The sequence below is a fragment of the Malassezia globosa genome (genome assembly GCF_000181695.2).
Source record: "Malassezia globosa CBS 7966 chromosome Unknown mgl_sf_19.1, whole genome shotgun sequence".
NCBI lineage: Eukaryota > Fungi > Basidiomycota > Malasseziomycetes > Malasseziales > Malasseziaceae > Malassezia > Malassezia globosa.
In genome coordinates, this window is record NW_001849854.1 from 980 (window position 1) to 27,432 (window position 26,453).

At 46.9% G+C, this 26,453-nt stretch overlaps 11 protein-coding genes across 11 annotated transcripts; 5 read left to right on the forward strand and 6 right to left on the reverse strand.

Annotated features, from left to right (window-relative positions):
* Positions 1–207: 207 nt before the first annotated feature.
* MGL_4201 (uncharacterized protein) lies at positions 208–417 on the reverse strand (the record flags this gene model as incomplete). The annotated part of the gene is made up of 1 exon (XM_001728588.1): positions 208–417. One exon carries the CDS (start codon positions 415–417, stop codon positions 208–210), a length of 210 nt encoding a protein of 69 aa, XP_001728640.1.
* Positions 418–4,530: 4,113 nt separating this feature from the next.
* On the forward strand, positions 4,531–6,090 carry MGL_4202 (uncharacterized protein; the record flags this gene model as incomplete). Its single annotated transcript, XM_001728589.1, has 1 exon — positions 4,531–6,090. The coding sequence occupies one exon, from the start codon at positions 4,531–4,533 to the stop codon at positions 6,088–6,090; it is 1,560 nt and encodes a 519-aa protein (XP_001728641.1).
* A 763-nt stretch (positions 6,091–6,853) lies between these two features.
* MGL_4203 (uncharacterized protein) lies at positions 6,854–7,846 on the forward strand (the record flags this gene model as incomplete). The annotated part of the gene is made up of 1 exon (XM_001728590.1): positions 6,854–7,846. One exon carries the CDS (start codon positions 6,854–6,856, stop codon positions 7,844–7,846), a length of 993 nt encoding a protein of 330 aa, XP_001728642.1.
* Positions 7,847–7,956: 110 nt separating this feature from the next.
* MGL_4204 (uncharacterized protein) lies at positions 7,957–8,940 on the forward strand (the record flags this gene model as incomplete). Its single annotated transcript, XM_001728591.1, has 1 exon — positions 7,957–8,940. The coding sequence occupies one exon, from the start codon at positions 7,957–7,959 to the stop codon at positions 8,938–8,940; it is 984 nt and encodes a 327-aa protein (XP_001728643.1).
* A 54-nt stretch (positions 8,941–8,994) lies between these two features.
* Positions 8,995–10,503, reverse strand: MGL_4205 (uncharacterized protein; the record flags this gene model as incomplete). Its single annotated transcript, XM_001728592.1, has 1 exon — positions 8,995–10,503. The coding sequence occupies one exon, from the start codon at positions 10,501–10,503 to the stop codon at positions 8,995–8,997; it is 1,509 nt and encodes a 502-aa protein (XP_001728644.1).
* Positions 10,504–10,887: 384 nt separating this feature from the next.
* On the forward strand, positions 10,888–13,866 carry MGL_4206 (uncharacterized protein; the record flags this gene model as incomplete). Its single annotated transcript, XM_001728593.1, has 1 exon — positions 10,888–13,866. The coding sequence occupies one exon, from the start codon at positions 10,888–10,890 to the stop codon at positions 13,864–13,866; it is 2,979 nt and encodes a 992-aa protein (XP_001728645.1).
* Positions 13,867–13,919: 53 nt separating this feature from the next.
* On the reverse strand, positions 13,920–16,964 carry MGL_4207 (uncharacterized protein; the record flags this gene model as incomplete). Its single annotated transcript, XM_001728594.1, has 1 exon — positions 13,920–16,964. One exon carries the CDS (start codon positions 16,962–16,964, stop codon positions 13,920–13,922), a length of 3,045 nt encoding a protein of 1,014 aa, XP_001728646.1.
* A 575-nt stretch (positions 16,965–17,539) lies between these two features.
* MGL_4208 (uncharacterized protein) lies at positions 17,540–18,419 on the reverse strand (the record flags this gene model as incomplete). Its single annotated transcript, XM_001728595.1, has 2 exons — positions 17,540–17,556; positions 17,864–18,419. The coding sequence occupies 2 exons, from the start codon at positions 18,417–18,419 to the stop codon at positions 17,540–17,542; spliced, it is 573 nt and encodes a 190-aa protein (XP_001728647.1).
* A 653-nt stretch (positions 18,420–19,072) lies between these two features.
* On the reverse strand, positions 19,073–21,181 carry MGL_4209 (uncharacterized protein; the record flags this gene model as incomplete). The annotated part of the gene is made up of 1 exon (XM_001728596.1): positions 19,073–21,181. The coding sequence occupies one exon, from the start codon at positions 21,179–21,181 to the stop codon at positions 19,073–19,075; it is 2,109 nt and encodes a 702-aa protein (XP_001728648.1).
* Positions 21,182–21,770: 589 nt separating this feature from the next.
* MGL_4210 (uncharacterized protein) lies at positions 21,771–23,276 on the reverse strand (the record flags this gene model as incomplete). The annotated part of the gene is made up of 1 exon (XM_001728597.1): positions 21,771–23,276. One exon carries the CDS (start codon positions 23,274–23,276, stop codon positions 21,771–21,773), a length of 1,506 nt encoding a protein of 501 aa, XP_001728649.1.
* A 1,376-nt stretch (positions 23,277–24,652) lies between these two features.
* Positions 24,653–26,008, forward strand: MGL_4211 (uncharacterized protein; the record flags this gene model as incomplete). Its single annotated transcript, XM_001728598.1, has 1 exon — positions 24,653–26,008. One exon carries the CDS (start codon positions 24,653–24,655, stop codon positions 26,006–26,008), a length of 1,356 nt encoding a protein of 451 aa, XP_001728650.1.
* Positions 26,009–26,453: the final 445 nt, after the last annotated feature.

The following is a 26,453-nucleotide window of genomic DNA, read 5'->3' on the forward strand; positions in this document are numbered from 1 at the left end:
ATCGAGTGGCTGCTCCTGCACGCGGTAGTACTCCATACTCTGTTCCCTGTACGATTGTGCTCTGTCGGGGCTGCTCTGTGCTAAGGGCGATGCACGTCTTTGCCCCAGGGGACTATCAGGCATCTTGCACTGGGACACTCTGATGAGTGCCCCAGTGTGTGCACGCTAACAGACCACTCAATTATCTCCGGCCTCTCTGTTCGATGCTTACTCCTCGATCAACTCCACCTCCCAGTTCATCTTTTGGATTCGCGTGTCCAATGTCCGGTACTCGCCTGCGAGCTTGTCCACCTGCTTTTGCATCTTCCGCACATGAATCACACTCACATACTTAATCTCACTGCGTGTGTATCGATCTTGCGCTGTGCTCGCCTTTGTTGCCACGTCGGAATACAGCTTTCGCCGCTTGAGTGCCATGTCTCGGAATGCAGTCGCATCTGTGTGTGCTTGTCGTCAAACATGGTTTGTGTGTTGGTCTTGTTGACGCATCAGATGAGCCAGTCCATTCGATCTAGAATGCCATTGGCGGAGACGAGGAGCTCGTTTGGTTCCTCTACTGGTTGGTTGCCCTCTTGTACTCGCACGACTCGCAGGAGCCGCTGCATCAGCTGCTCATATCGGCGCTGTGCCTTGGCTCGCTCGGCTAATGCCTCAGCTAGCAGCATGAGGAGCCGTGATTCCTCGGGGAGGCGCCTTTTTATACCTTGCGTATCCACTCATTCGTGCATCGAGTCATAGTATGACTCACGCTATGTGACTGTTTAGAACAAGAGTGATGTGCACGCATGCTACGCGGGTTAAACTTTGGAACGGGCCACTGGTCAAACGTTGGCGAAAATGGCTCATGCACGTGAATGAGTCTTTTCTGGCAATTTCATTTACATGCATGCCACCGTGTGGTCACCTTTACATGCCCATGACTCGACCGAACCGTGTTGGCTTTTCGGCAGACAAGTTCTGTTTTCTCGCCACCATGACTCTGAGCTTACGGCCCTCTGCTCCAAGTAAAATTCTACTACCATTTCTTCACACGTCTCCCGTCTGGCGTTCTCGTTCATTGCCACCCAGTCTTTTGTACTCCCACTCTTCTCCACTTGCCCCACACTCTTGATTCGTTTTGTTCCTCCTAGTGCCTGAATAATTTCATCAAATTTTTTGCGTTGCACTAGCTTTTCACGCAATATTTACCATCATACGGCCAGATTTGTGTGTCTGCTGAATCCCCTTCGTTCCACGTCCCCTTGTAGCATCGTTGTTTCATCACAAATCTTTCTTAACACTTATTGCTCTTTGAATATTTGAAGTTTTATCGTTTTCCATTCTCTATCGCCTTCAAGACTGCAACCGTTAGGTCCTCTATTCTCAACACCCATTCATCATGTTCCATGTCGTCGTCCGTAACACGTGAAAACGTCATCACCTTTCAATGCGGTGTCTTAGATAATTTGCAAAATTCACGAAACCAGCAAAATCTCCGAGACAGTATTGGTGTCTTCTTCGACCTTAAGAATGAATTGCCAAGAATGCATCCATCCTGTGACTTACCGATCATTAATACACCTTAGCGCTTACTTGCCTCGAGAGCTCTTTCTTGAATCGGGTGTCAACATCAGGCTCATAAGAATCATTCCATATATAGCGTGAATCCTTGGTTATCCCAACCCGTCCGTTTGCCGCTTATTATGTATATTCACTTGATTGCATGAGACATTCTTCCCAGGGCGCTAGCAGTCCTCTATTCTTCTTTTTCGAACAGACCTTGTCAACTTGAGAGTCTCATGCAGTCTTGGCACAATTGCACGTAGACCATTGGCCATATTCATGTGTGAGTGGATCAAGTCGTATCGGACTTACGATGTTTTGCTTTACGTTACAACTTATAACTTTTAATGTGGCCGGAAGTCATAATATTTTCACTTCTGCACCAGGAACGAATATGATACAGCTATCGTTAAAATTGTGCCGACACAATTTCGACATGAAAGGTTCTAGGCCTGATTGGCCTTCTTTTGCATCTCAAACTTAGTAATGTCACTTTGAAGTTTTAACGCTCAGAGCGCCACCCAGTTATGCTGAACAAGCTGCCTCGAAGCGAATACACTTGTAAGTCATATTATGATGTGCAGGAAGTAAATGATGTAAGAAAAAAAATATTGATCAGTCAAACATTAGCCGCTTCTTATTACGATGAAACACTTACTTGAGCGTCAGCTTTGTGCTGAATGTATTTCCTTCCGATTTGATCTTGAATGGTTTGAATCGTTAATCGCTCATCGCAATGTACAATTATTGTCTTAAAGTTCTTTCATTTGACACTTAAACGGATCATGTTTTCGAATAATTTCTTAGGCTTAGGTAGTTAATGCCTGAATCGAAAAGGAGAACGGCCAATATAACGGCTGCGTGGTGTTTCCATGTGTCATAATCTCTGCCTGAAATTTGATTAATTTATTTCGTTCTTATTCTCGATTACACGATAAACCGGGCCAGTACCATGTGAAACTTTTATCATTTTTATAAAGATATGTACTTCTGGGAGTCGGTCGAATTGCACCATTACATAGCGAACGCTAGAAGAAGCTGTCATTATCATGAGCTCGAGTTGATTCAAGAAAGTACCCCACTAACGATCACCATTGTTGAGGTCAATGTGCCAGCATCAGAAACACTTTCCAAATTTATTATGCAATGGGCTTCTTGTGTTTTCTTTCCTGGACACTCGGCAGTCTATGAAAGCACAGCCTGGCAGATTATGGATGAAATGAAAGATTGACTCGAGTTTAACGAAAATGTCTTAATGCTGTTTTAAGTTGACAATATACATTCCCGGTTTCATTCCAATAACTTGGGGTGCGTTTAATGGGCTTTGAGATAAAGTCACGCACATGCGGACGTGACATCAATCTACGAAGTTCAATTTTCTTTCTTCATCTTATAGCGGCCAAAATCGAGTTTCGTTTTACGCGACAAAATCAATTTTCTTGCCCTTGCCGTCTCTTAAAACTTCCGCCGATCTTTTTTCTATTTGCGCACCGATATGGGCTGGCCTAGCATTTGCAGTCTATTGTCCAATTCCTCGAAAACATTCTACTCCTGTAGTAGGATGTCGATGCTCGCATAGAAAATGCTCTGGGACTCGAGTGCAAAAAACTATAAAAACACGAAGGAATTGCGCGAGGCAGGACACGAGCAAAATTCTAATTTTGATACAGACGACCTTTTCATAGCTTTTGGCAAGTACCCGCAAAGCTACTGAAGGCAAATCTATTGCCTAGCAGGTTTATATGAAACTGATAAAAATCTTTTCTTTTCTGCTTACTATATTGTTTTATGTACCAACGTTGCCAGGATAATCCGGGTCAGATCTCAATGGGTTTCATCGGACAATCTAAAAATTTGGCATTCGACAAGCTTAATGTGGGTGCCATGAAAGTTATGATACCTTATAAATGGAGCCAAAGAGTATTTACTCAGTGTGTTGATTATCTTCAAAATGGCGTGAGTAATAAATTTGTGGCGTTTCATTAAACCTGCTAGACATTGTAAAATACCAATATGAGTTCAATTCGCCAATGCAGTTGTCACTCTTGCATATAAATAATAAACAAAGACGTCGATGGTTTGCTACGTCCAATATGGAATTCATCGGATAAAATCTGCGCTAGGTGCCTTTTGGGATTGATGCTGTTACTACTATAAAGAACTCACAATATGATCCGAGCAACCGTGGAAGAGACACTGATCTTACCAGAAACGGGTCATGACGAAATGATACCACATCAATTTGTGTTCTTGAATGCAGTACTTTTGAACTGAGGGCGATGCTGTTTCATTAGAAATTGCGCATCTCAATCGTAGCACTTGATCAAAGTTTTAACGTTTTAATCACTACGTGTACGTAACTCAAACTCGTCACAAAAGAAGTACTTGGGAATTAGTGCATCGAGACAGCCTTTCAGCATAGGAACTTAATTTGCTGAAATTTAAAGTACAATGGCCACTAGTGGTCAGACTTAAAGCGTGCAATTGTATTCACGATAATATTTCCAAGCTTTGTAGTAATAATCACTCTTGCTACAATCATGCCCAGTTCTTCAAGGAATGATTGCAATAAAATTTCCGTTAATCGAAGCTTTCATATGGATATTTAAAGTTTACAATATAGCTAACTATTTATTGTCGCATTCAAATTGGTCTTCGCTCCTCAGGCGCAAGCTTAAGGCCTGTCATCCTAGGCAAAGAGATAACATAGGCTATTTTTAATTTCTCTTATTAAAGTATTTGACTCAGTCTATTGAAATGTATGAGCTTAATAACAGCCCAATAATAAGCATGTTCCTATGATTATAAGCTCATCGCTAGAACTATAATCGGTACGATTTCTGCGTGCTGCATGCACGACAAATTATCTGCTTTGATCACGCAATTAACTTTGCGGGTTGAATCAAAGCTTTTTTTGCTAACTACAAACTAATCTATAAAATGATATAGCGCCCCTATCTCATGGGTCTTCTTAGTGACGATCAAAGCATGAAACGTGTTCCAGAGATTGATGTCGAACGCGAAATATCAAATGATCCATTCGTAACCAAAGAGGAAGAAGTTTACTGTTCATCGGTGATGGAAAATGGAACATACCATCGAGGGCTTTTCGCTGGTCTTTTACGCATCGAGGCATGGCTTGACAAAAAAGTTGGAGTTGAATCTGAAGCTATTGAGCGAAAGCGACCCGAAGACAGAAAACCCATAAAATGGTACGAAGAGTTGAATATGGCGTTTCTATGGGCCTCAGGCACCATGAATCTAGCATGTTGTGCCACGGGCATGCTTGGCTGGGAATTCGGTCTAGATCTAAAACAATCGCTTTTGATCATTTTCTTTGGTTCTTTATTAGGAAGTATGGGCACTGCATACTGTGCGACATTCGGGGCTCCTACTGGTCTCCGCCAGATGTCTGTATCTCGCTACAGTTTTGGTTGGTATCCGAACAAAATTCTTGCCTTACTCAACACTGTTCAACAAATTGGCTGGTCAGCTGTTGGTGCTATCACAGGTGGCCTTGCTCTCACTGCTGTAGCCGATGGACATATTTCTATTGTTGTCGGAATAATCATTATAGCAGCGGCTGCTCTCATCATCGGTCTTTTTGGGCTTCGTTTGATCATGATTGTCGAACGTTACGCTTGGTTCGTCTTCTTCGTTATATTCTTAATCATCTTTGGCGAGACGGGCAAATATGCGGACAATCATTCACCTGCCAAAGCCACAGGAACAACTCCATTGGCTGGTGCTGCGCTTACGTTTCTTGCCGTAGTGTACGGTTCTAGCGCATCTTGGGCAACCATTGCTTCTGATTATTATGTTCAGTATCCGGTCAATGTCAACAAATACAAGGTGTTTCTATTGACTACATGTGGCCTTTGCATCCCTACAAGTATCGGGATGTGGTCAGGCGCTGTGATGGCGAGTGCTCTTGACAACCACCCCGATTGGAAGCAATCATATGAACAAGGCGGAATCGGATACCTTATCCGGGACATACTGTATCCAATGGGGTTTGCGAAATTCCTTCTTGTAATTCTTGTTCTTTCGGGCATTGCCATCAATTTGCTTAATACGTACAGTGCTGCTATAAGTTTTCAACAGATCTCACCGTGGCTTGCTTATGTACCTCGAATAATTTGGCAAGTGGTTCTTTTTGGAATCGTTATTGCTCTCGGACTCGCTGGTCGAGAGGAGCTGAATTCATACCTACAAAACTTTCTGAGCTTGCTTGGATATTGGTGCACTAGCTACATTTTGATCATCTTGATGGAGCACTCTGTCATCCGCAAGGGATCATTCGACAATTACGACTTAGATGGTTGGAATGACAAGGAACGCTTGCCGCACGGGATCGCTGCTGCCGTTGTGTTTTTGGTGGGTGTAGTTTGCTGGGTTATGGGTATGGCTGAAACGTGGTATGTTGGGCCACTAGCAGGTCTTTTTGGTGAGACCGGTGGCGATCTTGCTAACGAGTTCACGTTCACTTTTACACTGTTGGCTTATTTGCCGCTTCGGCTCCTCGAGCTGAAATTTTTTAACAAATGAACCTTTGTATTTGAAAATTTAATTTTGAAAGCTACTTAGCAATATAGTAAGTATATGTATTGGATCAATTCAGCGACATGAATTGCATGTTCGTTTCCAAATTTCCATACCGAATGTATCTCTTACGCTTTCCCACATGAGCGCGCTCACAAGCTCAGAAAGTGGATTGTACTGGGCGCTATTGTTTGTATCGCATGTCTTACAAGAATCAGCAACGGCGTAAAACTCGACTTTCTATAGCGCTTTATCGTTTGTATCATAAAGTATGGCGTTCTTGATCAATATCTAAACTAATTAAGGATGCATTTTTGTCGTATTCATTTTTCAATAATCTTTTTCATACATATCTCCTACCATCTCGTATCCATCAGTTGTGATTTTCTTCGCGATACTAGGTCGGAAGCCCTATACTTATCGCGAACAGACACTTTTACAGATCAGACCACTATAATAGAGGAAGTGTGAACGCAATTTGAATTAGTAAGACTTCTCTCGTCCCAAGACTATCATTCTCGATCTTGTTCCATATCACCATGCGCGTGAACAAATACTAAGATTTCTATATTTAGGATTCTGGGACTGTTTGTCGACCAGTCCCTTATAATCTCCACACGCAAGCTGCTTGAAAGCATGCCACTCAGCATCACCTTTATCAATCCATACACAAAATGATGACATAAGCACGTATAACCTAGCTCGCCGGTCCCGGCCCTTGACACATGGCTCGAGCGCAGCTTTGACAACGTTATATCCGCCTACTATCATGTCTTGTCGTCCCATCGCCAATGTTGACATGCCAGACCCTTGGGTCTATGCATGGAATGGATTGTATTATCTCACTTTCACACTAGGGGATCGAATTGAAATCTGGGCTTCGAACAACATTGAAGACTTTAACAATCCGCAAAAAAGCTTAGTGTGGCGCCCCCAAGGCTCCGGTTGGGCCCCAGGTATCTGGGCGCCTGAGCTGCACAATATTAACGGTATTTGGTACATTTACTTCAGTGGTGAAAAACCTGGAGAAGGTCCAGCGTCACACCGCACGTTGATACTTCGCTCTCAGTCGCAAGATCCTATGGATCCACAAGGCTGGCAGTTTATTGGTCCGTTGCAAGGTGTACCCGACCATTGGGCTATTGATGCCACCGTATTTTCTCTTGGTCAAAACCTTTATTGCTGTTATTCCGGTTGGCCCTTGGCAGATAACTCTGATACCGAACAGGACCTGTTTCTTGTCCAGCTCGTTACCCCTGAACAAGCTATCCCAGAAACCCTTGTGACTATTTCTAAGCCAACAGAAAAGTGGGAGCGTCCGGATGGAGGTAAGCGTGGCATCAATGAGGGGCCATCTTTCGTCGACTTTCAGGGTATCCGGGGAATCGTGTACAGTGCTCACGGTAGCTGGACATGTGACTACAAACTTGGTCTTCTTAACCTTACTGGCAGTAATCCATTGGATCCTAAATCATGGACTAAACGTAACTCACCTTTGCTCTCAAGTGACCGTAGCAAAGGTGGTCCATATGGCCCAGGTCATGCATCGTTTGTGCCAACGAACGATGGCCGCATTTTGTGCATGTTCCACTGCACGTTTAACGTGGACGATGGCTGGGAAAACCGCAAGGCTCGCGTCATGTGCCTGAATGCACAGGATTTCAGTCCTTCAGCTGACTGCTGCTGTTGTGCAACCGGTGAAACACCAGGCGATCGTCCAGGTGGACTCCTCGGTAAGATCATCAATGCCGTGAAGAAGTAATTGGTTCAAAGGCAGTTTATACATAGTTAGCAGACAACCCTCTAACATTACGTAAGTAGCCGGTATCAAACTTGGCCCAACGTTGAGATTATGCATGGTATTTCCACGATATGAAGGCCATTCGAATCCATCAAACCGGCGGTGTCGATGTCATTCAGTGTGACAATGTTCCTGTCCCGAGCCTGGGCACGGACGATGTGCTAATCAAACCAGAAATCGCCGGTGTAAATTTTATCGATACTTACTTTCGCACAGGGCTCTACCCTGTTGAACTTCCATTCACCCTTGGTCAGGAGTGCGGCGGCAAGGTCGCTCGTGTTGGCATCAATGTTAAAAACATTCAACCGGGAGATCGTGTCGTAGCACTCGTTGGCTCTTCTTTCGCCGAACGTGTCATTGCACCTCGCTCTAAAGTTGTTAAACTACCTAAGGAACTTGACACACGGACCGCGGTAGCAGCGTGGCTTCAGGGTCTCACAGCTGTGGCGCTTACCCACACATCTTATCCTGTGAAGAGTGGGGACTACGTCTTGGTTCATGCAGCAGCTGGTGGTGTTGGCCTCCTTTTAGTCCAAATTGCTTCATCTCTGGGAGCACATGTAATCGGTACCACTTCGACAACCAAGAAAGCGGAGCGTGTTAAAACAATGGGTGCTGAGCATGTTTTCCTATACGATGATGATCTCGTTTCTTGTGTGAATGGTATAACAAATGGGAAAGGTGTACAGGTAATTTACGACTCTGTCGGGAAAGCCACGTTCGAAAAAGACTTTGATCTCGTTGCACGTCTCGGCACACTGGTAAGTTTTGGCCAGTCCAGTGGCTTGCCAGACCCTATTGAATTACATCGTTTAAGTCCAAAGAATCTTAAACTTTTGCGCCCCTCCCTATTTGGATATGTTTCGACGCAAGAAGAGTTGAACTATTACAGCAAAATTCTCATTGATCTTTTAGTATCAGACAAAGTCTACCCCGGGGTTTGGCGTGAGTACCTATTGAGTGCCGATGGCGTGAAGGAAGCACAGGATGAATTGGCCAGCCGCTCTACAACAGGCAAACTACTCATCCGTATTCCTCCGACTGCAGATATCTAGAAAAATGACCGCCCAAACGTCCCCCCTTCCATGTTGCATGGCTTGGGAGATACTTCAAGTATGGAATAGTGAATGAGGTTCAACGCCTTTGTGTGTAAGGGGCAGTGAGTTATTAGATATACGTACTTTTAATGCTGATCCTTCGTGAATTACACACGATATGTTGATTTCATTAGCACCCTGGCTAATCATTTCAATGTTCACGTTTCCTTCTGCGAGTGTACTAAACATACGCCCTGCAACACCAACCATTTGACGCATCTCTTTTCCGACCAGACTCAAAATTACCATGTTTCGCAAAATACTGACAGTCCCAATGTGTTCAAGCTCTGCACTCAAGCGCTCGAGGGTTCGGGCTTTGATGTCAGCAGTCATCGCCATCGAGACGTGCACTTCGGAAGTGGAGATCAAATCTACCACAACACCATAGCGGTTAAGCGTGCCAAAAATTCCTGCAAAGAATCCGTGGCTGATAGTTTTGCGGTTGCTGTGAACATTAAGAACGATAATATTGTCTTTGATAGTGACAGCCGTGGGTGTCTTCCGAGGCTCTTTTTGCTGCTGGCGACTGTGCATAGGGGTCGAAAGACCGTTGAGTGGTGGCTCTGGTTGCTCCACGTGCCCATCCACGAAGGGATCGTGTTTGATATCGTCGTCGACAGATGGTGAAATATGGTCGGGGAAAATCACAGTACCGCAACCTGTTGGATTCTCAACATTTTTTATGCGGATGGGAACAGATTTCTTAATCGCCTGTTCCATAGTAAAAGGATGGATCACCTCGCTACCATAATAAGTGAGTTCCGCAGCCTCCTCTGGCGTTATAGCAGGCACCAGGCGGGCTGTAGGAACTTTGCGTGGATCGGCTGTAAAAACTCCATCCACTTCTTTCCAAATTTGAAGCTCATCCGCTTTAAGTCCCACAGCACAAAGTGCCGCGCACAAGTCAGTGTAGCCGCGGCCCACTTGACTCAGTAGTGAGCCTGGCACATTACCGAAATAACCCGTAACGACTGGAACCCCTTCGCATTGCATGATGCGGTTTGCCAAAGCGGTTGAAAGACGATCATAAAATGACTGTTCGAGGTAGTTCGAGCTTTCATAGGAAGTAGATGCCGGCCGCAAGACTTCTTCATCGAGCTCATCAACAATCGTTTCTAACGTAACAAGTTCAGCACGAATGCCGCGTTCTTCTAATGCAGCTACCACAAGACGGCATGCTAAGCGCTCGCCGATACCCATGATTAAATCTCTTGATCGTGGTGACACTTCGTTGAGAATCCTGGCTGCCTGAAGAAACTCCCGAAGACGGTAACAATCCTCGGTTATGCCTCGCTCCAATTCAGTACGAAGAAGGTCATCTTTTAACACTATGCTTTTAGCAGCTTCAAAATGATCTTCTTGGATTTTATCCACGGTTGCATGGAAAGCAGGCATTGATTCGGACCGCGAAAGATGCGCGGAAGATTGGGACGATATCCACGGCCCATTGTTTTCACCATTGAAAGATGACGACAATGAAGACCTGGATGAATCAAAAGCATTAATCGGCGCCATTGCCATAGCTTGGCTGCTCGCCTGGAGTAGCAGATTGGTAGTCCCCAGCGCTTTTGTTTTACCTGATCGCGCCGAACATACAATCACCACTCGATTCGTTTTGAGGTATGAAGGTGTAATAGAGTCTACGATCGTAGGAAGAAACTTACCAATACTCGTTCCCCCATACTTTTGCACCACCCATGGCGCATTTCTCGATGGTGTATCAGTCATACCGTGTCAATTGAAAGCGTCAGATGCATTTGGGTGCCATGGTTGACTGCGTTTCATGGAACACGTGACATGACGTGGCGATGCGCGTGTGTTGGTTTTTCTAACCTTGGATCCACCAATTGACGAGTTTTGTTTTTAGCGTTTCAATATCATAACGACAGAAGTTTTCCTGGTTTCATGGATCCTTCGGACACCCAGCAGCTTGCCTCGCTTGCTTCTCTATTTCAGCAGACGCTGAACCCAGAACAGCGAAAGGTAGCCGAAGAACAAATTTCTCAGCTGCAGGTTCAGCCGTACTTTGTTTATTTGCTGCTGACTCTAATTCAATCGGAGTCAGCATCAACAGCTGTACGCCTCGCTGCAGCTATCCAGTTTAAGAACATCTGCAAGCTTCGCTGGGTCGTGGACGATGAAGCTGACGAGGATGTACCAAACTCCGTGAGTGATGAAGAAAAATATGGGATTCGTCAACAGCTCGTTCCAGTGTTGGTCTCGCTGGCAAGCGCACCCTCACCCAGTCAAGCCATTCTTTCGCAATTGAACGAAAGTATTGCTTTGGTGGCTTCTTATGATTTTCCAGATGCCTGGCCAAGTCTCATTGATGAACTTGTTTCTCAGCTTTCGACTGATAACCACCATATCTTATTGTCTGTTCTGTCAACCTCTCACGCAATTTTCAAGCGCTGGCGCAGTCAATTCCGGTCAGACGCCCTGTATATGGAAATCAATTTGGTTCTTGGGAAGATGGCAAATCCACTGCTAGAACTTTTACAACGTATGCACTCATTGCTAATGGATCCGTCGACGCCGTCATCCACCATGCAACCGCTAGCAATGTGCTTGATGCTTCTTTTGCAGTTATTCTACGATTTGTCTGCTCAAGATCTTCCCCCTCAATTTGAGGATGCCATACCGACCCTCTCACCTATGTTCACAAGCCTACTCTCCTACAGTCGCCCAGAACTGATCGGCGACGAGGACGATGTAGCTCCTAGTCCGTTGGTCAAAATTCGAAGCAGTGTTTGTGAAATCTTCGAATTGTATGCTAAACGTTATTTGGATGTATTACCTCAGCTTCCTGACTATGTTCAAGCCGTTTGGGACATGCTGGGTACATATGGCCCGGCAGAGAAATACGATGTGATCGTTAGCAAGGCAATCGGCTTCCTCTCAACCGTTGTGCGTATGGGGAATCAACGCGAGCTTTTCCAAGCGGATTCAACATTGGAGCAATTCTGCACGGCTATTATTTTGCCGAATATTCAACTGCGTGACATCGACGAGGAGATTTTCGAAGACAATCCCATGGAATATATTCGCCGCGATCTTGAGCAAAGTATCGAAATAGACACGCGCAGACGGGCTGCATGTGAATTTGTTCGTGCTCTTTTGGAGCAATTTTCAACACAGATTACTGCTATATGCTCGCGCCACATCCAAGCCTACTTGGCTGAATTCCAGGCCAATCCTATGGTCAACTGGAGACGAAAGGATGCTGCCATATATCTTTTAACTTCTATTGCAGCACAGAGCTCCACTATGCAGCATGGTGTGTCCTCGACCAATGCTCTCGTTGACGTGGTCCAGTTTTTCTCCAATCATGTGCTTCAAGACCTTCAGCCTGACAATGATACAGCCAAAGCACAACCCATTCTTCAAGTCGATGCCATTAAATACCTGTACACGTTCCGCAACCAATTGACCAAGGACCAGCTTTTGTCTGTGTTGCCATTGCTTGTTCACCATCTTAGTTCAACGAACTATGTAACGTGCACATACGCTGCAATTTCGATCGAGCGGATACTTTTTATCCGTGTCAATGGTCATCGATTACTGAATTCTACAGATATTGAGCCATTCACGCGAAACATGCTGGAAGCTCTTTTTGCAGCTGTAGAACAACATGAAACACCGGAAAAAGTGGCTGAGAACGACCATGTCATGAAATGTGTCATGCGTGTACTCCTGGTTGCCAAGAAGTCGGTGGAGCCTTACGCGGGACAATTGCTTGAGCACCTTGTGTCAATCATTCAGGTTACAAGCCGAAATCCAAGCAATCCTCGGTTCACTCAGTTCCTATTTGAGTCTGTATCAACACTACTGAGATTCACGGGCTCGTCGTCAACGGCGCAAGTGGCCATGATGGAAGAACGTCTTTTCCCAGTTTGCACAGAAATTCTCCAGGCGGATGTGGCCGAGTATATCCCGTACGTATTCCAAATTCTTGCGCAACTTTTGGAGGCACATGCCAACCTGGATTCTGTGCGTCAACTGCCGGAGGCCTATGCATCGCTTCTCCCGCCACTCTTAATGCCCGCGTTGTGGGAAAAGAAAAGTCATGTCCCTGCTCTCGTTCGTCTCATGAAAGCATATCTGAAGCAATCGCCTGCTCATCTTGTGCACAAAGGCCATGTTGAATCGTGTTTGGGAATCTATCAAAAGCTTATTTCGAGCAGGCTTAATGACGCTTATGGCTTCGATCTTCTTCGTTCAATGATCATTCATTTGCCACCCGAGCCGCTAGCTCCCTACATGCAGCCTGTAATTACACTCATGCTTGTGCGTCTGCAGTCAAGCAAGACAGACAGGTTTTCTCAACAATTTGTCTTGTTTATCGGATTTCTGTGCGGCCTGCAAAGACAAGGATATCCAGAAGCCGTTGTCCAACTCTTCGACAGTGTGCAAAGTGGACTCTTTGGTCAAATTGCTGAGAATGTCATTTCTCCAGACCTGTCGAAATTGACAGCGAAACTGCGTTTCAATACAGCTGCTGGAATTATTCGTCTTCTGACTCAGAGCTACTCCATGTTATCAACATATGCAAATGCTTGGCCTGCACTGGCTATCAGTGTCATGCACCTTTTATTGCAGACGGGCCCTCCAACACACGAAATCACCGAAGACGATGGCGCTGATTTGGATGAACAAGGTTTCCAAGCCTCTTACTCACAATTAGCCTCCGCGGGATCTGCTACTGATGAAGTAGGTGCTGAGTCTTGGGCTGGACCAGATCTTTGGGCCTACTTCGCTCGTCAGCTAGGCGAAGCAAGGACACTGCGATCCGAGTCACTAGCACCTTTGTTGCAGCAAGTGCCAAATGACGTGCTTATGAAGCTAAATGAGGCGCTGCAGAGAGAACATGTCACCATCTCGTAAACGAACAATGTGTAATCGCCTATAACTACGTATGTAGCGCATGAAGATTCTGTTCAGGCACATGGATTGGCAATAACTACTTTGAGAATGGGCGGGCTCTTGTCCATATCTGACAGAATAAATACGTCAACCTCTGTCAAGGTCATAATTCTTTGCTGTTGACAAACAGGTGCAGTTGATGTCTCTTTTGTTTGTCGCTCTTTTTCTGTCTCCCATACTTTCATACACTGTGCATCATCAATCGCGTGGCCAAACCATGCAATGGAGTGAATACCTTTACTCCATGTCAGCATGAGTGATTGCGAAGAGGGGTCCCATTTGGCCTCGTCCAGCGGAAGACAATCAAGGTACACACGTTTTTCAACCAAGAGCGAAGGTACAAGCACATCGACCGACGTCTCACTCAACGCCATGACTAATGCGCGACGTTTCATAATTCCTTCCTTAGATTCATTTTTGAGCCATTGGCATAGATATAGGTGCGTGCTTTGCATTTCAGCCGCCAAAGCAGCCTGTTCTTTTACATTACATTGATGAGCAAGCTTAGTGAAAATGTCACCGCGCAGAGTTCCAGTTACTTTATCATCCAAGATAGCATCCAACTGGCGATGTACACAAATATTTGAATATCGCTGAAGCGGCGAAGTGAAATGTGTATACACAGGCTCACCGAGTGAGTAATGCGCAAACTTGGTGACATCAACCAGAGCAGGTGTGAAAAACTTCGAAGGTGATAATGCGTTTTCAACTAGCGCAGCGCCGACACTCTGAAAAGATGAGGGAAGGGCAGCAAGGGCAGCTGGAAGTGTAGTGATGTTGACCTGATCTTTTGGAACGCCGAGCGCGCCTAAATTGGTCGACAGCTCCTCTAAAGCCCGTTCAAGAGGTGCATCCTGTCGTAGTAACAAAGCATTGGATTCAAACCCTGCAGCTAGACGATGCGCCACTGCCGTGTTGGTGCGAATGCACAGTTCATTTAGTAGCAAGCTCGCATTCGAGTTCGAGTCGCACTCGCAACGAACACACGTCGGGCGTTGTTGTTCATCGAGATCGAACTCAAGTCGTGAACGAGGCAGGCATAAAGCGCCTCGCGAGATGCGGTCCGAACGAAGTTGTCGAGCAAACTCAAGAGCGGCGCCCAAAAGTTCAGTGGTGATCGGTATAGGGGTCTTTCCTCCCTGTAAAGCATGCTCTAGTTCCAACAAGTTCGTCTCATGCGATACATGGATGATTGATCGACCCATCCACATATCAACAACGCAATTTTTTCGAAGTGTGAAGATGACCGATTTGGCTAGTGACTTGCGACCTTTTTGGAAGGCAACGATATGCAACAAGCTAGAAGGAAGCATCTCATACGAATGCTGGACAAGATGTACTGATGCACCACGACGAAGAGACTCGCGATCTAGTGCCGATCCAGAGCTCAGAAAATGTGTTATATCAGCCACGTGCACACCAACAACCACGGTGTCTTGTTCGCCAGGATCCACAGACAGTGCGACTTCGCAAGGTCCTTGGCCAACTACAGTGAAGCCGCAAAATGAGCGCCGTAATTTGGCTTCTGTATCAGTAATCAGAGACGACTCTGTTGGTACACAGCGCAGCGCCGGCTCAGAAATTGGTGCCACAATACTATGGCAGTGAGAGCGGACAAGCGCCTGAGACTCAGCTTCCAAAGACCCAATTGGGCCTAAACGATCCACCAGCGACCCGAATGGATGTAGAGAAGTGATAGGCCATCGTTTGATGCAGGCCACAAAAAGGCAACGACTATACTTTTCTTGATGTCCGTCGATCCAAAAATCGTCTGGTGCTTGATCAGCAGGAATCGCAATTAAAGGCACGCGCTTGTCTGACGGGCGGAACCAAACAATTTTTGGGCGCGGTGTGCCTGGTGTGCCTGGCGTCACATCATCATCTTCACCACGTTCTGCCTGCTGCTTTTCCTTCGTTGCTGCACTGCTGGGACGTAAGAGCGCTAGAGTACCTGGAAATATTTGTCCTGGCATGCGTTCAACTATAGCCACAACATGGCCAGCCAGTAGTGGCGCTTTGTTCTCACTCTCTTCTTCATCTTGAATCAATTTGAGCTGTGCGCCCTCAACTTCGATATCATCACGCGCCTTGTCTGCGCGACGTCCAGCGCCTCGTGCAGTTAAGACGGACCAATTTCCACTCGCATTGTGCTCTTCTTTGCGTTTCTTCTTGTCCACCTTATCTCGTTTCGTTTGCCATACCTCTTGCGGATTGAGCAGCTCCACAGCAACAATATCCCCCTCTAATGCGCGGTTACGATCTTTAGAGCCACTAATGAAGATGTCATGCTCCAGTACTTCCGTTGAGACCCAAGCATCGCTGCGATTCCGTTTATTTACGCGGAGAATTCCAACAACCAATTTCCCTGTAAGCAAAAGAAGCGGCAAACTAGTTTGCGGCAAGTAACTTCCAAACAAGGCTCGGCGTGGCACACCTGCGTTTGATCCCATACTTGCTGAGCGTCCATGTGACGTGGAGCGTCCGTGTGAGTTTGGTCCGATTTGCTGTCTGCTCCGATGAAGTGCTGCAAGCTGTGCTTGAGCTTGAGGAAGACCCGACAGCAAGTTGTCCATACTCGAACGATGCATCATCGCACTCGATGCGCTACTAGACCGAGTGTGGCGCTGCGCTGAACGAGGTGTAGCGATAGTATCAATGCCTTTATCATCCGATTCATTCCAGGCGCCGCCAAGTCCTAAAGTAGTTAGGTTGACAAGTCCACCACCAGCCATGAGAAACTCGGGTGACAGTTCCGAGGAAAGTTGTTGCGAGGCAAGCTGTGCTTGCACGTTTTCAGCTGATTGAGCGTCTGCTCTTTTAGAAGTAGGCACAGAAATTGGATGAGCAAGCTGCGGCGGCGACTGATGCGCATGAATGGATGACTCTTGCAATGGGCGAGGAGGGAAAGTGAAGTTGGAACGAAGACTTGAGTCAGCATCTAAATGTGGAATCCATGAGCCGCTTAATGAAGAGCCGTGAAAAGCCGCATTGTGTAGGGGCCCGCGGTATTGGTGTGGCTGCGAGCTTTCGGCAGAAATTGGAAAATGAGGCTGCAGCATTTGTTGATGCCATTGCAACTGTTCTTGGCGTCTTTGAAGCTGTTCATCTGCCGCTGTATTGCATGGCGTTGTTGCTCGACTTCATCCGAGACTGACACGTAGTTCGGTCTTGATGAGGGAAATCTAAATGTTGTGTTAATGTCTGCATTTCGACGAGGAAATGAAAGCGGAGGAGCAGCACTGGGCCATGGCTGACCTGCGACACGAGCAGCACCAAAAGAATCTAGTGCGTCATGACCCCATGTAGTTGCCGGCCAAGAATGAATAGGCGATGGCGTATCTACATTCGCGTCTTTGCAAGGCGCGGTCACATCATCACCTGCCTCAAGCCCAAGCTGCTGTAGTTGCGTGCGAAGAAGCTGTTCTTGTGACGTGGAGATTCGTTGGGCTCGATCGAAATCGTGCAATGTATCACCGACACCCGAGTCACGCTCGAGCAAGGAGTTGCAGGCGCCATTAGGCGTCGACGACATCGTACTTGCCTGCGAGAGAGACGCACTGAGATAACCAAGGCGATCTAGTGATTGCCACGTGGGGAGAGGTGCATTCACGACGCAAGGGCATTCGTCGGCCGACTAGACCTTCTGCAATGCTGATTCTGTCAGTTGATGCAATGAACTAGCCATCTGAAAGTTTGGAGCTGGAAAGGCTTTTAATGCACGCGAGCTTAATCATATATACTCATGGCTCTACAGGAATTTCTAGACGTTCTAGCGTTTCGCGACCGCGTTGGCACCATTCTGCTCGTTGTTTTGGCGTCTGATCAATCGAAAACGTGGTTGCACCCCCTTCTTGTATCCATTGTTCTACATCCGGAACGCTTTGAAGGAAGTCTAACACACCCACAAGCTGCAGTAGATAGTCATCGAGTTCCTCTGCTGCTCCCTTATCTGACGTACTGTTCAAATAATTGGAATACTTTGAAGCTCGTTGTTTGTCGTATTCTGGAATACAAAGGTGGTTGTTTGGCTGACACCGAGCTTTATGAATGCTGTCGTCCAACAACACTGTGTTATGAGGACCAAACGGTTCCGTTAAAGGTGAGCCATAGATAGAGTCTAGCTTTTTTGTTGTGGTACGCAGAATCGTCTCTCGGTAAAGATTTTCCTCCCCTGACAATACGGGCAAGGCCAAAGAAGGATCATCAGACTTTCCATAGTATTGTTTACGCTGTCGAACTGAACGATCTAGTCGGTCTTGTGCCCATGCGCGGGAAATAAAACTAGGCGAGTCATTCTGTGAAGTTCTTTTGTGTTCAAATGCGAGCCAGCGATTCAATTCGTCCCATACGATACTAAGGTCCTTAGTCGTACCAGCTTTTCTAAAATAATCAAACTTTGAGACGAGGGTTCCTCTAGACCAAACGCGCTCGAACATTGCACGCTGTGTTGCGAAGTCTGTCATTTTTTCAATCATTTTTTCCACACTCTCGATGGTCGCGCTTGACCAAATCATAAGGTGCACACGTGTGGCAGGGGGACTCCAATACCAATTATAGTTTTCTCGTAGCCAAAACTCAGATCCGGTAGGTTTATCCCCCCTAAACACAGGATATCGGTCCTGTTGATTCCAAGCTTTCCTGATGTGTTTTTGGTTCATCTTTTCAAAATTGGATCCCATGCAATAGTGTAAGAGGCACCTCAAGTATGGTCGCGGAGTAATCTTGCCACTTGACTTCGATCGATGCAGAACGGTTCCATTCAAATCGAGAATCAGTAGTAGGCGCTCCATGTTTGTAGGCCTCGACATGTCAACTTCCGAGAAGATGTGCCTTTCAATGACCTCTTGGGTTCCACCAAATGGGAACTGCACACGCAGATAATCATCCTGACCAAGTATGAATTCGCCGGGTGCGTGAAAACACAAAGAATTTCTCCACACATTCCGACTAGTCACTTCTGATTCGATAATTGACCCAATATTAGCTGAGGGGCAACAATATTTCTCCTTCACATGTCAGTTTTCACATTGGTTTTTCATTTCATAATCCGCTTACAGGAGAGGTATGTGTCTATAGGTATACATGCAATCCTACTATATGCTCGCGCCCAATAAGCCGAGGAAAGGTCACATCAACAAGACCATTGCTGGTTGACTAGTAGAACTGACTAGTTCTTCTGCTGCGAAGCTAGGGCCTCTTTAATATCGTTCTGTATTTCCTCAATATCTTCATCGAGGTTCATAGCCTCTGCCACATCATCCTGCTCGGGAATTACACGATTCAGGAGCGGCAATACAAGTGAATCGCGGTAAGGGTGTGGTTTCAATGGGGGGTTGTTTCGGCGAATCATGTCAAAGTATGCACGATAGACGTCACCATCAAAGCGACCAAATGGCGAATTAATGACAAAGTCCGTGTATGAGAACGAGTCAATCATCGGAATAGCAAATGCACGGACCTCCGCACACAGCTCTGAAACGCGACGTGCCACGAAGTCAAATTGTTCAGGCTTAAGCCAGCCCGACCGCAGAAGGAAGCCAGACTTCTCTTCCATTTGCCAGAGACCGTACAAAAGAGCCACAGTTGTCAGTGCTTTCTTCACACCATCGCCCCTATCTGGCATGCTCTCGACGGCTGCACGGAACTGGCGGAAAATAAAGCCCGACGTATGAACGCTAGCGGCAACGAAACGAAGCTGCGAGCATTTCTCAGCAGCACGTTCACGTGAGTCACCCGCCTTGATGCAGCGCTGGAACTCGTCATAAGCCACCTTGACAAAGTGCGCGGATGCTGTAAGCCAACCAGCCTCAACGCCAGCGAGCGTGTTGAGCTCTTCCTGTGACTGGCAGCGACCATTCAAAGAAGCGTCGATGTCATTTAAGTAAGCCAGGGCCTGACCCTGCTTCTTCCCATTCTGAGATTCACCGTAAGCAGACACAAGTGCGCGACCAAGCTGCAAGGCAAGAATCGTGTTGTCACCTTCCCACGTGCAGTGCACGGCAAAGTCGGCATAGAGAGGCGCAAGTCCTGTGTAGGATGAGTAACCGTGACCGCCAAGAGACTGACGGCAAACTTCAATCGCAGAAAGCGTGGCCCATGTGCAAAAAGCCTTCAAACCAGCACTAGACGCATGCGTCGACTTGAGCAACTCAATTACACCCTCAAGCTTAGGATCACCGGGTTCAAGAGCATCGAGAGCTCGCGTAGTTTCTTCGAGCATGTGCGCAAGCTGGTAACCGGTGTACTGGAAAGCAATACTCTGAGCTAAAAGGGGCATCAAGCGACGTTGATGAATAGGGTAGTCAATAAGCTTCGTCTCGACCTCGCTTTTCGCGTCTGACTTGAACTGGCGACGCACGGCCGCATATCGACCAGCGATTGTGATGGCCTTCTTTCCAATGTTCGAAGAATCGATAGCCATCATTACGCGCCCTGTAAGCAGCGCACCGTAGGCTAGCTGCTGGAGCGGAGGCTCAGAGACTTGTCCATCACGTGTAACTTGGCAGTGTCGCATGAGCATGTGCGCGCGCGGTACACGGACATTCGAGAACTGAATGTAGCCATTGTCAATACCATCCCGACCCATCTTTTTGCCAATATCACCAATAGTCACGCCTGGCATGTTGCTAAATGACAATGGGTCACGAAGTTGAACAACAAATGTCTTGACTCCATAGTCCTTGCCACTGATAATCAGACGAGCGTAAACAGCACTATGCGTAGCAGAGTGAGCGGCGCCACCGATCCACCACTTCGTTGCATTCAAGTCGGGCGTGTTGATTATGAACTCATCCGTGTTGGGGTCAAAAGTCGCTGTGGTTTGAATACCCTGAACATTACTGCCATGTGTCAATTCAGTCATTGCAAAGCATCCATAAAATTTATGGCAATTCAGCATTCCCTTGCGAACCCAGTAAGCAAACTGACTCGATGTGCAACCCGACCGCAGACAATTTGTGAAAAGCCCAAGGTGCACACCAAACCGAGTCCAGAAGCCTGGATCAGCCACCGATAATACTTCCAGACGTTGACGGAATGTATCCATGTCCTCGTTCTGAAGCCAGTCAACAATGTGACCGATCTTGATGAATGTACGCTCTCTTAGTTGGTCCTTAGTCAAGTCGTAAAAGTCGTCATTAAAAAAAGCAGGAAGGCGTTCAATTTCGCTCATCACTTTGCGCTTATAATCTAAACGCTCTTTAGACCCATGGTTGGCGACGGCCATGGCTTCTACGTCAAAGGGAGGGTTGGCTCTCTCCTCAGCCAGTGTCTTCATCTCGAAATTCATGATGAACGGGTAAGTGAAACCTGAATGTATCGGTGTGGGGCTCCAATATATGGTTGGCCCGGTATATTAGCCGGTCGGTTCCGCATTTTTCGGACGAAAAACCGTCTTCATGAGGATTGGATAATTCGAATTGTGGCCTGCCGGTAGCCGGGATCTCGGCTAAAGCATTTTTGTTATTGGCTACATATGAACTTTAGTAAGGATTGCGAACCACGGCTTGATGATCCCATGGTCGGTGTGTAAATATTTTTGTGCGTGTGCATGAAATCTTGCATCTAGCTCAGTATAACAAGTCCACAAAACTAGCGGTCTATTATTAAGCCACACCCAATGCTTTCTTAGACTGTAGTTGGTGAGTTAGTTCAGCCCATCGTGACAAATTGCCAACACTCACATGGTCGTAAACAACATAACTAATCGACACGGCAGGGACCACCTTTGCGAGTGTGGGTCCAAGGCCTCGATAGAAACCGATTAAACCCTCGTTCTTGAATGTCTGATAAGTAGCATCAAAGAAACTCTTATAACTAAGAAAAAAAAAACCAGTTAGTCCCAGATGTGCTTAAATTCTCTCAACTTACACAGTTGGATGTGCAGGAGTCCCAGAAGCTTGGAGGCGCGTACGGACTAAGTTGAGGGGATATACAGTCGCAGCGCCGATGCTTCCAGATATGCTGCCGAATGCCAGAAGAGATAGGACGCCGGGTTCGTCTTTACCTGTGTACCGCAAATAAAATAGTTTGATGCCCTCGAACGTCGACATATCAATAGCTGAGTAAGGAAAGACACCAACTAAACCAGCGCCCAAGCCACGGTAGTATGCGCGGAAGCCGCCATTCACCGACATTTGGCGGGCTGTAGCGAAAAGTAGTTTCATGCCCCGAATGTGACCAGGATTCGACATGCTAGACATGAGACGCGTCTTGAGCGTTTCAATGGGGTAGATCGATAATTGCGACGTAATGCCCCCAATCCCACCGCTAATGAAACGGCTCATGCCGCTCACATCGCGGGAATCTGTGACACCGTCCACATACTTTGCAAACAAGCGTTTCATACATTCATATGTGAAGAATTTAATAGCGGATTCGGGAATGATTTTCATACAATTTAGTCCATTGCCTAGCCAAAAGCCCCGCAATCCACCCTCGCGATATATCATAGACAAACTCTGCGAGAGCGCACCCAAATTCGATCGCGCTGCACCGCTAGATGAGCTACTAGTCTTGGCAGATTGTGATGTAATTAGGTATATCTTTAACCGATCAAATGGTGCCGTAGCTGTACGGCTTACGGCACCTGCGAATCCACCAGCGAGAAGAAACTTGAATGCCACGTCAAGCTGAATCATGTCTTTAGAAAATCGTTGGGACTGACTGCCCGGAGGAGAATCAGACGATTCGCCCTTCTTGGACGTACAAGTCGAAGAGGAGGTAGAGGATGGTCCTGTTGCGCTTGTTTTTGTTTCTGGGGGCGTAGATAATTCGCCCATGAGACTAACATCTCCATCGAAGTTGACGGATGTAACTCCCCGTGCTGTCTTTCCAAAGTTGGCTCCTAGCTCGGCGAAAATGCCTCCCGAGCCAAACAATCCAACAACTTTTCGGACCTGATAGAAATGAAAAATTTCAGACGTTGTTGGTCGGCGAGGCAAGAGCAAAAGATAATCACGAAATTCTGGAAATGTCACATACAAGTCGCGGCCGTGCAATTCTTTCACATCTTGCACGCCCGACGAAGCCAAACTGGCAATAAAGTCTTCTAGAATTGCAGGGGTCGCCCGAATTCCGGCCCGCTCTAGCGCTGTTTGGATCTCATACCTGTCCAACATGCCATCATGATTTGAGTCCAGCTCAAAGAACAACTTATGAAGCTCACGCTCCTGAAGCTCGGCATATGCGACAAAGCCCTCCCATTCAATTTGCCTCTGTCGCACACGCTCCCTGTCTTTACAATCATCCTCTGCGGGATTTCGCGATTTGGCATGATCAGCTGAGTCCTCAGTCGCTTTAAGGCCCCAAACGCGGGAACCCGTCCATCCGGACTCGAGAAACATGAGTGGTGACTTTTCCGAATCTCCCATAAAGCGTTTCCAGAATAAAGAGAGATCGGGCAACACTGGATCAGCTTCCTCTCTTACCATTCCAACAAGTCGACGCCAAGCGTGGCTGTGTGAGTCTGGATCATCATGCCGATGCCTATTTTCAGATTGTCTTTTTTCAAGCTCAGCATGCCGCGCCCGACATTCTGCTAAAAGTTCAGAGGCATAAGCCGTCCGACGAACATGTGACAGCCATTCACTGATGATGGATCTCGCTGAACCATGTGAAGATGCATGATTGTCTTCATCAACTAAACTTCCTGCAGCTAGTGCACCGCCCGCACCATACCGAGCTCTACTTGCGCGTGCACGCCACATTTGTTTGGCGCGGCCTCCAGCAAGAGCGGACGAGCTGTCTTGGTCTACAAGCAGATCAAAAAGACCGCGCAACCTAAGAAGACGCGCTTGCGGTGGCTCTTGCGCACGGAATTCTTCAAATGTCATACATCGTGCATTTTTGCGCGTACTAGGTAAGTCTGTGTACAGACCTTTTCCGTCACCGTCATGAGAAAGCTTATGTTTCCCGCTCTCGCTTCTGGGAGGAACGTGCGGGTGGCGCGGGCAATTCATCTCACTCTGGCCCACCTGTGATCAATATATATATATATATGCGATCAAGATGTGGCTTGTGCAGAACGCTATTCGATGTGCTAACGGCGCGTGACAAGCAATGCTGCTCCTCCGTGTATGGATCTAGGGTGGGTATATTGATAGCAGTTATGTCTGCTTGGCCTTCGCTCATAAGGCGATTAGTCATCGTCAAAAACCTCATAGCTTCCTGCCTTGTCGAGGTGTTTCGCCACTGCTGTACTGCAGCGTGGTCAGTTCGACAGTCGCCACTGCTATAGTAAGAAGCAGCCACGGTTGCTACACTCTAGACCAGTTATTTACTTCACCTGCTGAACAACTACTAACGTATGCAATAAAAGATTTACGTATTCAAAGATATGGTTTATTACGCCTTCGTGGCTTTCCAGCACAACGTACAGGCGATTTCGTTAGATGCACGTTGAACAATTTTAGGAGAGGGGGAGAGGGTGAAGAGAGACATATATAGACCATGTCGCTTTCGCGTCGAAACAGCCAGATTCAGGTACAGACACTGGAACCAGTTACCGACCTATCCACATGAACCAGGCGATGTGACAGAAGCATACTCACGTGATATGACGCGCATGGCCGTGATGGATAGGAAGGATATTTTTGCAAAAGTCCAAATGTCTCGGCGAGTGCGTGTGTACAATCCCGCTTAGTAGCGCGCCACCTATTCGCTTCACACTACCTCTGTGTGACTGATTGTCCCTTAGCTCTACGTCACTTTTGAGCCGAAGGTATTTCATACACACAAGTACTTGATAATGAGAGAGGTTCTTTCGCTTCATGTCGGTCAAGCAGGTGTTCAAATCGGTAATGCCTGTTGGGAACTGTACTTGCAAGAGCACGGGTTGACGCCAGATGGACGTGTCACAGAGGAAAGCAAGCCTAAGAATGAAGATGGCTTCTCAACATTTTTTAGTGAGACAGGCCGTGGAAAGTATGTTCCTCGCTCGATCTATGTGGATCTTGAACCTAATGTGGTGGACGATGTGCGTAACGGCCCTTTCAAGTCACTGTTTCACCCAGAGACACTAGTGACGGGCAAGGAAGACGCTGCAAACAACTATGCGCGTGGCCACTATACGGTTGGTAAGGAGCTGATTGATCAAACGATGGATCGTGTCCGTAAACTTGCGGATGCATGCTCTGGGCTTCAAGGTTTCTTTGTGTTCCATTCGTTCGGTGGTGGCACGGGATCTGGATTCGGCTCGTTGTTACTGGAGCGCCTTGCCCAAGATTATGGTAAAAAGGCCAAGCTTGAGTTTTCCGTGTACCCTGCTCCTATGATGAGTAGTTCAGTGGTTGAACCCTACAATTCCGTGCTCACTACACATACCACGCTTGAAAACTCTGATTGCTCGTTCATGGTGGATAACGAAGCTATTTATGACATCTGCAAGCGCAATCTTGGAATTAGCGCACCAAGCTACACGAACTTAAACCGACTTATTGCGCAAGTTGTCTCGTCCATTACGGCATCGTTGCGGTTTGATGGATCATTGAACGTGGATCTGAACGAGTTCCAAACGAACCTGGTGCCGTATCCGCGTATTCATTTCCCTCTCGCTACATATGCTCCAATTATCTCGGCTGACAAGGCGTTCCATGAACAAAACAGTGTGGCTGAGATGACGACATCCACATTCGAGAAAGGCAACCAAATGGTTAAGTGTGATCCACGCGATGGAAAGTTCATGGCTTGTTGCTTGCTCTATCGTGGTGATGTGGTGCCCAAAGATGTAAATTCCGCTGTTAGCCTAATCAAGACAAAGCGCACTATCCAGTTTGTCGACTGGTGTCCGACCGGATTCAAAATCGGTATCTGTAATGAACCCCCTGCCCTTGTGCCCGGTGGGGATCTGGCGAAGGTGTCGCGCTCATTGTGCATGTTGGCGAATACGACTGCTATTTCCACTGCATGGAGCCGTCTTGACCGCAAATTCGACCTCCTTTATTCAAAGCGTGCATTTGTGCACTGGTATGTTGGTGAGGGTATGGAAGAGGGTGAATTCAGCGAGGCCCGTGAAGACCTCGCTGCGCTTGAAAAGGACTATGAAGAAGTTGGTATGGAGACGGCTATGGGAGACGAAGAGGGTCTCGATGCTGAAGAGTATTAGATGTTTTTTTCATAGTATCAGCGATTCGGTGTGAACTCCTGGCATTCTTTGTTGATTCCTACCACGTGACATGTTTGATTGAAAGAGGCCGAATTATTTGTTAGCTTGCGTCGCCATGGAGGTGAGCATGGACGCGCGGCACGTTCGGCCGTTGCTAGGCATGGGGAAGCTTTGGCACGCATAATTCCTGTTGGGCGCAGCAGATGATAATATAAACAGGTAGAACCCCCTCTTACTATAACCGTTTTGAGCAACTCCCCGTTTAGGAAACAGATTTCCTCAACACACGCAGGTGCGATAATGTCAAATCAAACGCGTCTGGGGTCATACAATACTTCACCGGTGGACGTGACGAACCTCCTTGGAGCTCAGGTATCCCAAGACCATGACACGTCCTACCCCACCATGTACAATATGCAATCAAGTTCTTTGCCGTTAGGACAGC